Below are 19,217 nucleotides of genomic sequence, written 5' to 3' on the forward strand. Positions count from 1 at the left end.
AGCCTTCTTCTCCGTCGCCAATTTGTTCTGAACCTCCTCCACTCCGTGCCGATTGGCGAACTGCTCAAGATACCACATCAGCATGGCAACACGAGTGGTAAACTCTAATGCAGCCTTAGTGACTTGCTTCTCGAAAAGAGGCTCCACGACCGCCCGTTGAGAGAAGCTCATATGAAAATCGACCCGATCGCTCAAACCGAATGAGGGATCCAGAAGACCACCTGGGAGCGGTCGGGGAGTACCTTCTCGACGACTTTTCTTAGAGGAGGATCTTTCCCCTTCCTTGGATTTTCTCTTCTTTTTTGACGAAGTGGAGCCGGCCTGCGCGGAAGTAACTATGGCGGCCCCCGTAGACTCCACATTCACCACGGGGGGTACCTCCACAACCGGAGGCACTTCAGCTACGGTGGCTATCACGGTCGGCTTGGTTTGCGATTCAGCCGCCGGCGTACCCTTCCCAAAGCCGGACGGTCGAGGATCCCTTTTGCGCGAAGGAGGGATGAAGCTAGTCTTACGGGGAACCGAAAGAGACATCCTATCTGCAGAGAAAACAAAAATTTAGCTAAGTTAATATTAAAGAAATACCTAAAATGAATACTAATATCATACCGAACGCCACACAGGTAAAATCCTCATGACGTAAACCATCGACTAATTGGCGGGCATGAAGACGGTGGGGTAGATCCTTGATGGTTTTCACAGTCTCGACTTCAGCCGGGGTCATCTCGTCGGTGGACACGAGACTTATTCTTACAGGGTCCCTTGTCCAATAATAGGAGAACAAGGGCTCACCTAACGTATCGCAAAATTGGTTACGGCCAGCCTCCTTTATTATCACTTTAAAATACCTTGTCTTGAAGTTCTTAAAAGACTCGGAATAGGGTTTGAACAGACAACAATCTTGGACGAACGTCAAAGAAACCCAACCCCGTTTAGCCAGCGGCCGAACGTGATAATAATGAAAGAAAACCGAGACACTAGGGACGATCGCTAAAGCCAAGCACATGGCCGTAAATGCCTGAATATAGGCCCACTCGTTTAGGTGTAGTTGAGAAGGGGTGATGTTCATCTTCCGAAGTATGGCCGCCTAGAAGCGGCTAAAAGGTATGCGCACGAACATTTGGTCGAACAAATATGTATACATGAAGAAAAAGTCTTCGACGATCGTCTCCTTCTGAAGTACGACCCATAACTAGTGCTATATATAGAACTCAAAGGTGAAAGGTAAATAGATTCATTTATTGCGCATTTAAGACTGCACTTTGAATATCGAACAAACTAGTTAACTGACTTTAACATCGGAGGACCTTTGGCAGGTACCCTCCCAGATGGATTTGGACAGAAGAAGACGGAGAGGATGAGAAAGACAAACGGTCAAACAGGAAAATTATTAAGGATTTAGGTAACTCGACATCATACCGGAAGATAAATTAAAATATAAAATGTATTCGTATATCTGATATAATTTATTATTTGGATAATTATTTATAATATCTTACTAAAATTAATAATTGTTAGTAAATTTTAAAAACATTTTTAAAACATTATGAAAAAACTGAACTGTATAAATGAATGTTATTTGTTTCTCTAAATCCAGATCTGTTTAGCTTGAGCTATCCAATAGGGCTTCTCGAGCGTTTTCTTCCAAAAAACTCTGTTCAACTTTAAATCCCCTATCCAACTGCTTTCCTACTCTTCACCACCTTTTATCATAATAATTTTAAATGCAGCAATTCCAGATCATGTATTAATGCCACTTAATAATTTGAAAAAATAATACATTTCTACACTCAACATATTATTTTTTTACGCACCCATCGTAAAAATTATATGAAATAAATATAGGTGGATAATATTAGTGGTGGGAAAGTGTTATTCGTGTATTGCAGTGAGTTAAGCATTTTCATCTCTTAATACAAATTAGGTATATGTCAAATTAGCCGACACATTAATTCATAGTACGTAATAAATGATACTACAGATTGTAAGAGTGATATTTTGACACGTACAAATTTTAAGCAACCTGGGACTTCCAGCACCAATAAATGTCATCCAAAACATAGACAAACCTTCACTTCCTTTTCAAGTACACAACTGCTTCTCCATTCCTCTGAGCCATGACTGAAGCAGCATCAGCAGCACCTCTTAAAGTTATCCAAGTGTGTTCGGTGGCACCACTTCAGGAACCAACCCTTTCCACCCTTCTTCCGACCTCTCTTCCATTAACCTTCTTCGACCTCTTATGGCTTCGACTTCCACCTGTTCAACGTCTCTTCTTCTATCACTTCCCACACCCAACCTCTTCATTCCTTCACTCTCTTCTTCCCTCTCTCAAGCACTCTCTTTCCCTCACTCTCCAACACTTTCTCCCTTTCTCTGGCACCCTCACATGGCCCTCTCACTCTCCCAAACCCATCATCAACTATCTCCCCGGTGACACTGTTTCCTTCATTGTTGCTCAGTCCGACCAAAACTTCGACCATCTTTGCTCCCGTCTCTGTGAAGCATCACAACGCCACCATTTAGCACCCCACTTGGCCAATTCCCATGATAAAGCATCTCTGTTAGCGGTTCAAGTCACTCTGTTCCCAAACGCTGGTTTTTGCATTGGACTAACCACACACCATGCAGCTTTCGACGGAAAATCTTCATCCATGTTCATCAAAGCATGGGCCTATATATNCTCTAACCTTNAAAACCCTACTACACCNACACCAACACCATCCTTACCTCACCATCTTTCGCCTATCTTTGACAGATCATTGATTAGAGACCCTTCTGGATTGGCTGAACTGTACGCAGACCAGTGGATGAATCAAAATGGTTCGAATAACCGGAGTCTCAAGGTATGGGAGTCTCACACTGCAACACCGAGTGATGGACTCAAAGGGTTGTTTGAGTTTACCCCTTCACAGATTCAAAAGCTCAAACAATACGGAAACTCTAAGGTAAAAGTGGCTGTTCATCTGTCAACTTTTTCTGTTACGTGTGCGTATGTGTTAGCGTGTTTGGTTAAAGTGAACCAAGTGAAGGAAGAAAATGTGCTGTACGTATTTGCTGTTGACTGTAGAAGGCGCTTGGATCCTCCAATTCCAGCCACGTATTTTGGAAACTGCATTAAAGGACAATTGGTTGTAGCTTTGACTAAGGAGTTGATTGGAAAAGATGGGTTCATTTGTGCTTTGGAGGGGATAGTTGAGGCTTTGAATAGGGTGAAGGAAGAGGAAGTTTTGAATGGAGCAGAAAAATGGGTTTGGATTATACATGGCCCTAGGGATGATATAACATTTTCTACTGGTGGGTCTCCGTTGTTGGAGGTTTATAGCATTGATTTTGGGTGGGGAAGGCCAAAGAAGGTGGATATGTTATCCAAAGACAGAACAGGAGGATTTTCTCTAAGTGAAAGTAGGGATATGAGTGGAGGAATTGAGATTGGATTGATGTTACCTAAAAGTGAGATGGAAGATTTTACTTCCCTTTTTCTTCAAGGACTTGATTCCCTTTAGAAAAATGCAACCTTTCCGTCTGATTATCTGCCCACTTTTTTTATCTGTTACTTTGATAAATAAGTGAAAATTAGCTTATTCTATTACAGAAGTTGTTTCAATAATGCAGCCGTATGGCATAGATAGAGGCTCTACTTTATCATGTCTCACGTTAGCTTTCTTGAATTAATTTTATTTGTACAAGTTTTGCAACGAATAATGTTTGTTGTCTTCTGTCACAATTGGAGAAAAAAAAAATCCTTGTGGTTATATTGCCTTTCTTCGGAGGAATTCAATGGAGTTGGAGTTGTCGGTGTAATTAGTTTTCTGAACAGAACACTCTGACATTGATTGCAACGATATGATTCAAGAATCATTCCATAAAAACAATAGGAATAAATTTGGTAAGATTCAACAGAAGAAACACAATTCTTGTATAAAGGGTTCAAAGTCTGTTCTTATAGGAGAAAACGTCAACCTTGAAGCCACATGCATGGCATTAAGTTAAGTTGGGTAAATCCCTAGATTTTTTTTATTATTTAGATCGAAACATGCTTTTGAGACGAGGTATCAATTAGAGATTTTGGATTTTAAAGTTTTGCACAAAAATTGATATTTTTTAAATGTTTGTCTATGTTTGAAACTCAGGATAACTTTCAATATTTGTAATATTCAAAGAAGAACTTCTAAATGTTTTGTTAAAAAATAAATGCATAACATTTAACTTAAACATACCATCACAAATATACTATTTACCAAACATATCTAGAAATAATAAATCCATTGTTCTTAAAATAAGTTTTTGTAATAAGTGACATGATCCTTTTAAATGGAAAAACAAAGACACCAACATATATAGTAATAGTATGCACCTCCTAGTTTAGAAATAGACAAAAATATTCGAACAAGTTTTTGAGAAAAATAATATTTTCCTCAGTACAAAGACACACAATTATATTTTAAATTTCGAGAAGAACAAATAATGAAGGAAACAACTTTTAAATCATAAAACTTTAAGCTTTGTGTCAAGTAAAACATTGATCGAATGAAGAATTTTTTAACCTAAGAACGCTAACGTTTTAAAAGATAATATAAAATAAAAGACTAAAAAAAATTTATACTAATTGTTTCCTTATACAAATAGTAATTTATAGATAAAAAAAAGAATAAAATATAAGTAAATTCTAATGAATCTGATTAAATAAAATAATCATTAATAATAAAGTTCAAACCATAACTATTAAATAATATTTATCTATAAAATAATAGTTCTTAAAAATATAAGTAACATTAAAAAGTAATTTATTTATTTTTTAAAATATATGAAATATTTCCAAGAATTACAAAACTTAAATCTACGATATTTTAAGCAATATTTCTCAAAACAACTAAGGCTCCCATCAAAATTTGGTCAAACTATAGAGCAATTTTATAATCCACTATCGAATATATATTTAGTATAAGTATTGTTTCAAAGTTAACTAACATCTCTTGCCTTAAATAAACTTCGACTAATCTCAATGGTAAACTACATATGCATATAGAACTAAACATAATTAACAATAATAATTGGTAAATACATAGCAACCTATGCAAAAATGAGATATAAAAACTATAGCTACAGAGAAACTTAAACCATTCAAATTTAAATACAATTTTTTATTCTTAAAAATAAACAAAAGTTAGATCAAAAGTAATATAATAAAGAATAAAAGACCAAATATATCACCATTTTTAGTATGATCATTGTTTTCGTCATCCTGATTTTTCTATCACTTTCTCGTAAAACTCACTTAATTATATATTTCCTTTTCATTTTCTCATAAAACTCATAATTATAAAGAATTTACAAAATAAAATAGCTATATTATCACTTCTCATTATAATTTGGCAAAATCCAAAGCATCAATAATACCACCATGGTATGCATATATGTACCATAATGAATATGCATATAAGTCCAAGAAATTAACAATTGACCGAATAATAAAAATTGCATTCAGACATACCATAAACGATAATAATATGTGATGTACTAAATTTATCACATCTCAATAACTGTGCATTATATTTGTGGAACTAATCTGTCTTAAGTCATAAAACGAACCTTGAATTCAATATATCAATTTTAAACTAAAATCTTAAAACATTTTTTCTATTTTGAATATTTACTTTTATATAATATTCACTATACTCATTTTTAGTCAAAGTGGAAATTTTCAGTACTTATTTAAACTTTTTACAGTTAGTAGAAAACTTGTACTTTTATATCGAAAAGTGATTTTTTAAAGCATCTAAATTTTTTACATTTATTTGATAATTCTTAATTGTTTTTTATTTTCTTTTTTTTAAAGAAAATATAAAATTTTATACTTTTATGATTATTTTAATCTTATATTTTATGTTAAATAAATGTAAAAATGTGTGATAATACCATTTCTCTTTTATATCATACTGCAACTTGCAGATTTTAAAACATAAAACATGTCGTGTGAATTCTAAAATTTAGCAATAAATTAGAAGTGGAATTAAATCACAATGGATCATTTTATCCCAAGAAGCTAGATTTCCTAAGGTGTCTGAATTTTTATGCAGCAGGAGATTTGTTGAAGAATTGCAAAACTTCATAGACTAAATAATTTATTATCTTTCATTGGACATAGGTTCACTCAAAAACAATTTTCCCAATAGCTATCAAATTGGACATAGGTTCATCAAAATACTGAACAGAAAAGTTAATTAAAAAAATTTACAGTTAAAAGGATTTTTAAGGTCATCAAGACATTCTAAGAAAATCACGAACAAACAATTGTATGTATAGGCTTTCAATTAAAGTTGTTTATACTTCAAAATCATATGTATAGGTTAAGCTATTTAAAGTAGGTTGAGTCATCAAAACTTACTACAGATAATCATGTTCTCAAATTTATTTTTGAATTTTGTTGCATGGCAGTGAAATTTTCGGGTTAGATACTTCATAAGAAAAAAAGGGCTTTCAAACAAAGTATTAAAAACAGAATTTTGAAAGAGTCTTCGATTCAATTTTTCCTTCACGTTGGATATATGACTTTGAAAAGACAACTAAAGAAACTATATAAAAACCTGACATTTGGACTTGAGTTTTAACAAAAGTACATTATAGTTGCAAACGAATTTAATTATTTAAAAATCACCATCACAATAAAAAGGCATTGTAGTCACAAACGATTTTAAATATATCAAAATCACGACCACAAATCAAAATAAAAAACCTGCAACGTTTCTAGCTTATTTTTAATCAGCAAATACTAGTGAATAATTATATAAATAATAAGTACTGTGTATAGTAAAATTAGTAGAGATTTTGTGTGAAAAATATTGACAAAAAATTGACGACCATTTCTTACAAATTATTAATCTCAGAAAACTTTAAAAGAATCAACAGTAGATATGTGTTTTATATATAGTAGAGTTCGAGAAATTCTCCTATTTGAAAATGTTATTTGAAAATTTTAGATAAATCATTTTTTAAAAATAACAAAAAATATCATATTCAACTTGATAAATTGCAACAATGTTTTTTGGAAGAGGAAGAAGAAGATTTGATCTGAGGCTTCCTCTCTTTCTCTTCTTCGTCAATGTAAAAAACCACAATTTATGCTTCCTACAATTATAAGACTAACCCTTTAGTAAAACCCACAATTTATGCTCCCTATCCTTCTTCTGTCTCGCGACGGGGGAGAATTGCGCAGCCAGTGAAAAGCGTAGAGGTAGGGGATGATTATGATGTCGAGGAATTTTACATTAATTATAATTAAAAGTCAAAGGAAAATATTAATCTAAATTAATTATAATTAAAGGAAATATTAAACATGTCACCCTACGTGCAACTTAAAAATGTCACGTAATTACTATTTTTTTGTCATCGTTTGTTTTTATTTAATAGGACGATGTTGGTATAAAATTTAATAAATGAAGATCAATTTCAAACACTTAAAAAAAAAGGAATTGAATTGATATTTTTCAACAAAATTAGAAACAAAATTGACTATTTAACTTACCATTAAATATTAATTGTTAGTTAATATTTTCTTGTTAAATTATTATAATAAATATTAATTGTTTTAGGTCTTTAAGGGAATATCAACCCCTAGGTTGTATTGTTTTATCAAAATAACCAATAAAATGTTACTTGTACAGCTATTTTGTTTTCCTTGATTATTTAGAATGTTAATAAATAATACTTATACCATGATATAAAATGTGATAGATATATTTTGGTATATCCAATACTATCACATCATTTAAGACTCTCACATTATTTAAGATACAACAAGATGAGGAATGGTTTAAATACTTTTTTTCTTTTTACCTTCCAAACCTTTTAAAAATAAAATTATGATAGGAATTATAGATCCTAAAGAAGATAATACTTTGAGTGTGATAATTAATCTTAATGATATCATTCGATAAATTTGGAATTGATAACATTCATCAATAAAAGAAAAAAAGTTTCTTTAACAATCGAGTGTAAATTTGTTTGGAAAAAAAATTTATTGTTTCTTGTGTTTGCCTTTGTTACTAGTTTCATCTATTATTTCTCTTGTATTATTTTATAGATAAAAGTAAGGGGTTGGTATTGAATTCTTTGGTATTTTAGTTTTATTTGCATAAGATGTTTTTTACTAGTTTTTCTCTCTTAGCCCCCATAGATTAATAATACTCATGTAAATAAAGTTTAACCATGATTGAGAGCATAGACCACAATTGTGAGGGAGAAGTTGGACGTTAGTTTGGAATAGTATTTAAGGTTTGTATGTTAATTGTTCATATATATAAAAGTTATAAATACAAACAAATGTTTATTGTTAGGTTTTCAAAGTAAGAAAGTTCATGCTAATATATATTACGGCTAATATGCAAATTTAAAGATATCCATTAAAGATTGAAACTATTACTCCTCAAAGATATCCTCTCAATCTTGTAAGAAAAAAAATGAAAAAGAATATTTTAATCCATACTAGTTATATTAAATATATCTTATTTTGTCAACATTTTTATAAATATTAATTTTTTAGGGAAGCTTGCTTGGTTGCGCAAAAGAAACTACTTGGATTTGGACCAGGAAGAGAGAAAGGTAGCAAAGGTAAAGGTGAAGAAGTTGCGAGAAGCAACATTTGTCCAAGAGGTTCTATACATCACCTGGTTGACCAATGTCGTGATGATGAAAAAGGAAAATGACTATATGACCGTCTACCCATACGATCATATGATACGTTACAGTTGGAAGACATCAAAACGTATACCTAAATTATGCTATTCTAACCATTCAGTCAAGAGATTGGCTAACTGGTTATCCAAATGCTTAGACATCTATTATAATTATGCTTATTAACCATTGAACTATGATTAAACTTATGCTAATTATAAATCTATATTAAAAGATATAAATATGAATCTCAGATAAAAGATCGATGATTATGTTTATTGTAAATTTAAGATTTTACTATACTAATCGAATAATCATATTATTAACTTATAGTAAAAGTACTTTGGCCGATATCCCTTATACAGCTTGAAAAGAAGCATTAAAGACTTAGAAGAGTCTTGTAACCAAGACTATGAAAGCAACTTCGGAATATTAAGACAAAATTGTTACTTTTTGATTGTGATCTCAAAACCTACACCCGACACACCTAATAATATTAGTGGGGAAGTTTTATATGTATATTGCAGTACCTTTAACATTTTCCATAAAATATTTCTTAATGTAAATTCGGTATATGACAAATTAGCCTTCAACAATAATTCATAGTGATAAATGAGACTGCAATTGCAATTTGACCAGTAAGTTTTAAAACTCTTAAGAAATAATTTTAAGCAATGTAGGCTTTCCAACATGTAACTGTGCTAGAGCAGAAAAGAATTTTTAAGATGTTTTTATTAATAAGAGAACAGGGTTTGAAAAAATAAAAATTATTTGACAACAAAAGAAACAGAACAATAAACCAATGGCGGCAGAGGTCATAATAATTTGTGGAATGCCAATTTGGGAAAGAGCCGTTCTGAAAAGAATTTCCATTAGGTCAGGAAAATGGAATAGAGAGTAAGGTATTATCATGTGGGCCTTCAGATATTTTATTCAATAATGCATACTTTAGCCTAAAATATGCTTTTGTTATCAATACTTCTCAAACTTTAGCTTTCTTGAATTATTTTTATATTTGTCCACGTTTTGCAATGAATAATGTTTGTTGTCTTCCGTCACTTGTCGCTGTTGGGATAAACATTCCTTGTAGAGTTATATTGCCTTTTTTTCGTCAATGAAGTTGGAGTTGTAGGTCTAATTAGTTTCTTAATTATTTTTAATATAAGCAACACAAGTAATTTGATGGATATTAGAGTATTAAAAGAAGAAGAAAACTTATAATATCTTTATGTCTACAATTAAGGAGAAAAATAATAATTGTTTTAAAAATAGGAAAAATGATTAAAAGAAAAACTTCGAAAGAAAAATTAATTTCATCCCGTATTTTTTTTTTCTCAAGTACTAAAGTAATATAAAAGAAATTGAAAATTTTTGGAGTGTCCTATTAAGAAAAAATTTCACATTTTTTATAACATGAAAAATAAGTATAAAAGTAAAAATTTTAGACGTGAGACTTTTATCTTTACATTTTCTTAATTAAGGTTTTGATGAAATTAATTAAATCTTATTGTATTTTATTATTTGTTATTATGTTGTTTATTTTGTTTGATAGCACGTGGTAGAATCCAATCCATATAATCTCATCAATACTAACAATATTATATCCAGGTGATCGATCAGCTAAAGAAAATCTGGAGCCAAAATAAGTAATCGATCCAGACAAATACTAATCAGGTAAATATCATTAATGACCAATGAACATGTTTAATGACCATATTAAATGTAAATATACGTTATTTATGAGTGATTGACATGTCATATTGGACGAGAATATGGTATTAATGGACAGTTAACAAGTATATTAGTAAAGTATTATTGGATTTGATTGTCTGGCTTAATGATTATTGTTTCGCTACCACAAACCTTGTAAATATACTATTGATGTTTAGGTAAACTAACCTTGATATCAATCCTAATCAAATATATACCTCCTTATAAAACATATACGACCTTATAAATATACTATTGATGTTCAGGTAAAATAACCTTAATATCAATCCTAAAAAAAATATCATATCTGACTTAAGCGTCGGAGTGTCTTTTGTAGGTTAAAGATTAAACAATAAAAAGAAAGTAGAGAAGGAAGGACGACCGACCCTCGAACTAATCCAACCGAAACACTAACTAATATTAACTAATTTTATGGTACCATTTGTTATATTTTTATTAGTATAAGTCGTAGCGCATACTTACATGTTTTAACCTATGAAAGAAAAAATTGTTTGTAATGTGCAAAAGACTTTAACTATCACAATATACAATAAGCTTTTGTTCCTTGCTCTTAAATTCTTCCTTTAATCTTTGACTTTAATTAACTTCCTTGCAAGCTTGAGTAGTTTCCATCTATTCAACTTATATAGTATACAAAGCTACAAGATCTTGTAACCTAGGTAACTAACTTATTGTCCCTGTTAGCAAGTGTAAACACATGCAATAAATAAATCTCCTTTTATTGAGATCACTTGTAAAATCTGAATGGACACAATCTTTGACAATGAAACACTAAGTTCCTTTAATGTATACGATACATATACATCCTAAAGTCAACAAAGGGATATTTATCATATTTGGATAGAGGACCAAATTTGTAGGGATCTGGAAAACTTGGGTCAGGTTTGTTCACCTTAGCCTCAAGTTGTTTAAACCCAAGTCGCCCACGACAACCTCAGTAAGTGGCAGAGAAGCGAAAGGATTATATAAAATATTGATTTTTTCGCAATAACTGTCCCATTACAGGCGAGATAATAGGTTGAAAGATGGCATATATGGAAAAAAGAATTATCGAAGACACAAAGAACCTTTGGAAGAGCAGTGATACAGTCTTAACTAAGAAGAGTGAAAGAGATGTAAGAGATACATGCTTTTGGTGTTTTTGGGCTAAGTCTATGATATTAGATTTAACAAGAACATTTTAGCATCACCATGCACGGAACCTGGTAGAAAAGTTTCCCACCACCATAAGAAACTTTAATTGTGATAAAGTGACGATCGGAAAACAAAGACACAAACACATATCATAATAGTATTAACCTCCAATTTTAAAAATAGACAAAAATATTCGAACAAGTTTTGAGAAAAATAATATTTTTCGTCGATACAAAGACACAATTATATTTTACATTTTGAGAAGAATAAATCACGAAGGAAACAACTTTTATATCATAAAACTCTAAGCATTGTGCCAAGTAAAACAATTACTGTCAAATTCGTAAGTCTGATAAAAAAAAATATTTATTGTCGATCATTATTTTTCACTAAAAATCAAGATAAATATTTTTTTTTCTACATATGCATAGTTTAGTTCCAATGCTTCTCATAACTTTATTGGAGTACTCACGTAAGCGTATGTTGGAAGACTAAGTCATACCTATGTTTATAACAGCAAAATATGCTTTTCTCTTATTTCTTTTTCTCTTAATATATTTTTCCTATTATATAGAATTTAGTTGTATACACTATTGTGTATAAAATAGGTTCCTGTACCTCTATTTGAATAAAAATCGAAGCATTTTCAATCCTTATCCTGAAATTTCTATATGGTATCAAATTTGTCCTCTGCATAATTGCTTCTTCGATTTTTCCTATTTTCATGGCTCCTCCCACTGCTTCCAAACCCTTTATTGAATTTCCCACTGCCTCAACTCTTCCAATCAAGTTAACCACCGACAATTACCCTACCTGGTTCAAACAAGTTCATCACCTTCTTGTTGCAAATGACACTATTGGTTATGTCACAGGGACGACTCCCTGCCCTCCTGCCACTATCGGCACTGGCGATGCTGCTACTGCCAATCCTGACCATTCCCATTGGGTTCGTCAGGACCACTACGTTTATCTTGCCCTTTTGGGTTCTTGTAGACCAGAGGCTCAAGTTGTTATGTCCTCTGCAACCTCTTCTGTTGATGCATGGACAAGGCTTATGAAGGCCTATGCCAATCGTTCTCGTACCCGCATCATGTCCCTGAAGGAGAGACTTGCTTCCGTTACCAAAGGCAACTCTTCTATCAGTGAGTATCTTCGGTCCATTCGGTTTCTCGCAGATGAACTTGCTTTGATTGGTCACCCGGTGGACGACCTTGATTTAGTCATTGCTACCTTGAATGGTCTGGGCCCTTCGTTTCGTGAGTTCAATGCCTCCATTCGTGTTTGTGATTCACCACTGTCCTTTGATGAGTTATTTGACAAATTGGTGGATTTCGACACATTTATTCAGCGCGACGATCGCCATCATCAGGTCGCTCCACTTACTACAAATCATGTTAACAGGTTTTCTTCTTCTGTAAATCGTGGCAAGCGGTTTTCTCGTGATTATTTCCCACAGTCCAAATATACCCCTCCTCCTTCCCGCCGTCCATCCTCTCCTCCACAAGCACGTCGCTCTTCTTCTCATATGGTTCCTACTTGCCAATATTGTGATCGTCGTGGCCACACAGCCAAAACCTGCTACCGCCTGCATGGTTATCCCACTCGTCCAGAGGCACACTCTGTAACCTCTGTCACACCTACTGCGTCTACGTGGCTTGTCGACTCCGGTGCCTCCCATCATGTCACTAATGACATGGGCTCTCTTTCCATCTCCAACGAATATGAAGGCAATGATCAAACTCATGGTAGCAAATGGTAAGGGTTTACCCATCACCTATCTTGGTTCTACTCATATTTCAACTAATTCCCATTCTCTTCAGCTCTCCAATATTTTGCATGTTCCTACTGTTTCCCATAATCTTTTATCTGTTTCTCAACTATGCCAAACTAATGTTGTATCTGTTGAATTTTTCCCTTGGCACTTTGATGTTAAGGATCTTTAAACAGGGGCGATTCTGCTGCGCGGACAGAATGAAGATAACGTGTACAAGTTAAAGTCACCTCTTTCTCCTCCACAAAGTCATCATGCCTACCCACAACCTTCCTTACACCTTTGGCATCATCGCCTCGGTCATCCAACCTCCCGGATTCTTCACCACACCCTGAAGGCCAACCACCTCACTCACTCTCCATCGTCGATGCTATCATCATGTTTAGATTGTTTTCAAAATAAAAGTCATAAATTACCATTTCATAATTCTAGTTTGTCTAGTTCTACTCCACTTGAAATTATTTATTCTGATGTTTGGAGTCCTGCGTCTGTGTCATCAATAAAAGGATTCTCTTATTATGATATTTTCATTGATTTATTTTCCAAATATGTTTGGCTTTATCCTATGAAACACAAATCTGATGTCTCAATAATTTTTCCTATTTTTAAGTCCCTTGTTGAGAATAAATTGAATTTCAAAATTAAAACTCTTTATTCTGACAATGGTGGCGAATTCATTAAATTAAGGAAGTTTCTTCAGACTAATGGTATATCCCATCTAACTACTCCTCCCCATACCCTCGAACACAACGGACTTGCGGAATGCAAGCACCGTCATTTAACTGTAACTGCCAAGTGTCTTCTCCACCATGCTTCCTTACCCCTTTCCTTCTGGTGTCATGCCTTTCAAATTGTGGCTTACCTTATCAATCGTATGCCTACTCCTGGGCTCCACATGGAAACTCCTTTCCAAATCCTATTCCAGTGTCTTCCTATATCATAAACTCCATACGTTTGGTTGTCTTTGTTTTCCTTGGCTTGTCCCCTACACCACTAGTAAATTACTTCCAAAGTCTCAACCATGTGTCTTCCTTGGTTACAGTACAACCCATAGTGCATACATTTGTTATAATCCTTCTTCCCAAAAGTACTACACCTCACGTCATGTCCAATTTGTAGAAATAGTGTTTCCATATTCCTCTCCCCAGATTCCTACTTCGTGTCAGCCTCCTTCCCCTCATAGCCCAAATCTTCCTCTCTCCTTACTGTATGAACAACATGAACCCACCAAGCCCCCGTCACCTTCTCCACCCAGTCTTGTCGCCATTCCGACCTCCAATCCACCTTCCAATACCATAACTGCAATCCCCACTGAAACTGTACCCTCACTGAACCCCAACATAGCACTTGACTTGTCCACGGGTTCTTTAGTTCCGCCTGCTGCAGTGGAAGCGCCGCCTGTTGATCCACCATTCCCTTCACATCCCATTGTCACACGCTCCAAGAACGACACCTACAAGCCTAAACAGGTTCATCTTGCTTCTAATTTCCTCTTGCAGATCCTACTGAACCTTTTTGTGTGACTTAGGCTCTTAAAAACCAAGAATGGAAATCTGCCATGTCTGAAGAATTTAATGCTTTGCTTGCTAATGGTACTTGGTCTTTGGTACCTCGTGAACCATCTTTCAATGTGGTTGGAAATAAATGGGTTTTTCGCCTCAAACGCAACACTGATGGTTCCATTGCCCGATATAAAGCTCGAATAGTTGCAAAAGGGTTTCATCAGTGCCCCGGTATTGATTATTTGGATACTTTTAGTCCCGTGGTGAAGCCACAAACAATCAAGCTGGTGTTGTGCATTGCCTTGTCTCGTGGCTGGTCTTTACGGCAAATGGATGTTAATAACGCCTTTCTTCACGGTACCGTCTCTGAGGATCTTTATATGTCTCAGCCTCCTGGCTTTGTGCATCCCCAGTTTCCTAATTACGTGTGCAAGCTTCACAAATCTCTTTATGGCCTCAAACAAGCTCCGCGAGCCTGGTACAATGCTCTTCGTAATTTCCTGAATAGTTATGGCTTCACTAATTCCAGGTCTGATACTTCCTTATTTGTTTATCATCGGGCTGATACTGTTGCCTATTTCCTCGTCTATGTTGATGACTTACTGCTTACTGGTAATAACATGGTGTTTTTATCTGAGTTTCAACGTGATTTGGCTGCTCAGTTCGCTCTAAAAGATCTTGGTACTCCGCATCATTTTCTTGGGGTCGAGATTCTTCCGGTATCGACAGGTCTTTTTCTCACCCAGCACCATTACATTCGTGATCTTCTTAAATCCACTACCATGACTGATGCGAAACCTGTTTCAACACCCATGAGTACTTCATGTGATCTCTCTGCTAATTATGATGCTTCCACTTGCAACGTTTCAGAGTATCGTCGGATTGTTGGGTCCTTACAGTATTTGTCATTGACACGTCCTGATGTTTCCTTCAGTGTTAATAAGATCTCTCAATATATGGCTGCTCTTACTGAATCTCATATGCAGGCTGCCAAAAGAGTTCTTCGGTACCTCAAAGGCACTATTGACCATGGTCTCCAACTTCGGCGTGACTCCAATCTACATTTAACTGCCTTCTGTGATGCTGATTGGACAGGTGATACTGCTGATCGTCGTTCCACGGCTGCTTACATCATCTATTATGGATCTAATGCCATCTCCTGGTCGTGTAAGAAGTCGCCCTCGGTTGCCAAATCCTCCATTGGGGCTGAATATCGCACCATTGGTACTACAACTGATGAACTACTTTGGCTACAACAGTTACTCATGGAGCTTCATTGCTCTCTTCCTCAACAACCAACAATTTACTTTGATAATATTGGAGCCACCTATCTCTATGCTAACCCTGTTTTTCACTCTCGTATGAAAAACTTAGCCATTTCCTACCATTTTATTCGAGAACTTGTTGCTGCAAAGAAACTTCACGTTCTTCACCTGCCATCCAGCCATCAACTAGCAGATCTTCTCACAAAGCCCTTGTCCCCTTCGCGTCACAACTACCTCATTGCCAAGATTGGTGTTGTCTGCGCCTCCACCATCTTGCGGGGGCGTATTGGAGTACTCACGTAACAGTATGTTGGAAGACTAAGTCATACCTCTGTTTGTAACAACAAAATATGTTTTTCTCCTATTTCTCTTTCTGTTAATATATTTTTCCTATTATATAGGATTTAGTTGTATACACTATTATGTATAAAATAGGTTCTTGTACTGTAACTCTTTTTGAATAAAAATCGAAGCATTTTCAATCCTTATCATGAAATTTCTATAAACGTGACATCCAAATCATATGAAATAATAATATAATATAAAAGTCCACAGTCCACAGTTATAATATGAGAAAAGAGTTGGAAGTAGTCATAAAGTTAAGATGTTAAGGTTACAGTCATCCAAAACAACAACAGAATTTAAACCTTCTTTACCACCGTTTCTTGCTCCCCCATGCTTAGGAGCTCATATTTCCTATGTAGAGATTTCAGACAAACCTTCTTTACCTTACCAGAATTCCCATAATCATCTTGCAGAATATCCCATACTTTTTTGGCCGTGGTAGTTTTCGATACCTTTTGAAAGATTGAGGCAGAAATACATTGATGGAGTAGCATCCTTGTCTTGCACCAAGTCTTCTATTTTCTTTGTACAATCTCTTCACTTTTTCGGAGTGACCTTTCAAAGATTCTTGAAGTCCTTTCTTCACTACGTCATCGACTTCTTGAAACCCAAAGATAGTTTCCATTTTCACACACCAATCATTATAACCTTTATCGTCAAATATCGGTAGGTTGCTGTGAATTAATCTCGCCATCACACCTCTCTTCTTCTTGAATCGTGTTTGGACGTCACTAAATTTCACCAGCTTTCGCAATTTTTAGCTCTGAATACCACTGTTATCTCTTGACAATAATCTACTATATTATGTAGAAGAGGAAAGAATAAAAAAGAGGGAGAGAAACGAGTTTCTTTATTTCTCATTAACCAAAGAATGAATGTACAATACAAAATATATATCATGAACAGAAGGAATGTCTAACTGAACAGCAAGCAGTTAAAACCATTAGGAGTTTTGTTTTACAATCTCAACAATTTCTACTTCAAAATCATAATCATAGCTATAGGTTATGTTATTTCCAGTAGGTTGAGTCATCAAAACTTGCTACAAATGATCATGTTCTCAAATTTATTTTTGAATTTTTTAGTGAAGTTTTCGGGTCAGATACTTCATAAGAAAAGGAAAATGTTTGTTTGACACTCTATTTTGACACAATTTTGACACACCTCCACGTGTCAAAATTCTATTACATGTCCTGAGTAAATGAATAAAACCCTTTTAAAGAAGTGCAGAAGGGTAATTTAGGAATAATGGTTTTATGAAAATTGAATTTGGCGGTTTAATTTTTCATCTTCTTCACTTTTCGAAAGCAAAGTTACGTCTCTCCCATTCGGTTCCTCTCTTCATTCGTCTCCTGCACCCATTCGTCTATCGACTCTGGATTTCTATTCATCCATACTCTGTTGGTAAGCACTATTTCGCGTTTCGCGTTTTGCGTTTTGGGTGTGTTTGGTTTTGTGCAGTATATCTCATTAGAGTTTTCACTCTATATCGCATTGTTTGGGTTGGGGAGGGTTTTTGTGTTTTGGTTTTGTGCGTGTCGTGTTATGCTTTTTGTGTTTGTATGAACCCTAATCCACCATTCATATGTTTTTCTGAAATTTGGGCAGTTGCAATGGCGTCTGGGAACCCAACGGTAAGTTTAAGTTATGGTATTATATATACTTGTTATTTTTTTTTTGGTAAGTAATAAATTTTTTCTTGATAATGTTGTGTAGTGGCTTCACATGATGACATTAGGCTCATATGGGCCCTTATGAAATCAAAGGAGATTAACTGGGGACATGTAATCCGCTATAGGATGAAGAAGGCATTAGCGGACATCCAATTGCTGCCTTATCCTCATTTGATATCCATATTAATGGAACACTTTCATGTCCCTGTTGATGATGATAAACTGTCCAAGTCGAAGACAAACAAAGGATAGGATATGAAACTGTGTCCTCCTTTGGCTATGTGCAGAATGAAGAGGGAGTCTGGGTTCCAAAAGACAACACACCCAATGAACAGCGTGAACGTCCACGAGATCATGATAATGAACAACCAAGTTCTTCCACAACACATAATGATGTCATAGAACGCATTGAACAACTACAGACGTACGTTGGTTCAAGATTGGATGCCCTAGATTCAAGACTTGGTAACATTGAGAACCGACAGCAGCAGTCTCCCCCCGCCCCCTTTTATCATTTTACCTCTTAGTTATAATTTCCTGTTTTGATGTATTTGCTTTCATTCACAACTGTTATGTCTTTCATCAATATTGTACTCTTTTTTTTATATGTACTGCGTTTGGGAATTTCAGTGTTTAATGACTAATTGTGTTCATTATATGTCTTCTTTCATGTTACAAAATCTTAATTAAGGAAATAAATCACTACGTAAAGGACACTTAAACAATACAAAATGTCATACAACTCATAAAACACTCTTCATTCAGGACGTGGTCCCCTATGTTGTATTTGGTGGCTCCTACAGTTGAAGAAGATGTGCAGAATCCTCTTTAGGCTCGCGTAATCGATTACACTGCCTTGTAATCAATTACAATGCAGTTTTTCACACACTCAATGGTAGAACTTTACTTCTCCCAAGAACCTGAACAAGTGTGCATCCCCCACCTGCATGGGGGCCCAAAAACATTAATTTCAAAGCAATCCTCAATCAATAACATCAAAAAACAATTAAACCATTTGCGCTTCTGTCAAAACACTCTTCATTCAGGACGTGGTCCCCTATGTTGTATTTGGTGGCTCCTACAGTTGAAGAAGATGTGCAGAATCCTCTTCAGGCTCGCGTAA

General features: G+C 34.7%; 1 protein-coding gene across 1 annotated transcript; it reads left to right on the forward strand.

Annotated features, from left to right (window-relative positions):
- The first annotated feature begins 2,001 nt into the window (after nucleotides 1-2,001).
- On the forward strand, nucleotides 2,002-3,793 carry LOC106779289 (malonyl-CoA:anthocyanidin 5-O-glucoside-6''-O-malonyltransferase-like). The gene has a single exon (XM_014667369.2). The coding sequence runs from the start codon at nucleotides 2,118-2,120 to the stop codon at nucleotides 3,504-3,506; it is 1,389 nt and encodes a 462-aa protein (XP_014522855.1). The 5' UTR covers nucleotides 2,002-2,117; the 3' UTR covers nucleotides 3,507-3,793.
- The last annotated feature ends 15,424 nt before the right edge of the window (nucleotides 3,794-19,217 follow it).

Source organism: Vigna radiata, unplaced genomic scaffold (genome assembly GCF_000741045.1).
Source record: "Vigna radiata var. radiata cultivar VC1973A unplaced genomic scaffold, Vradiata_ver6 scaffold_190, whole genome shotgun sequence".
Classification (NCBI taxonomy): Eukaryota; Viridiplantae; Streptophyta; class Magnoliopsida; order Fabales; family Fabaceae; genus Vigna; species Vigna radiata.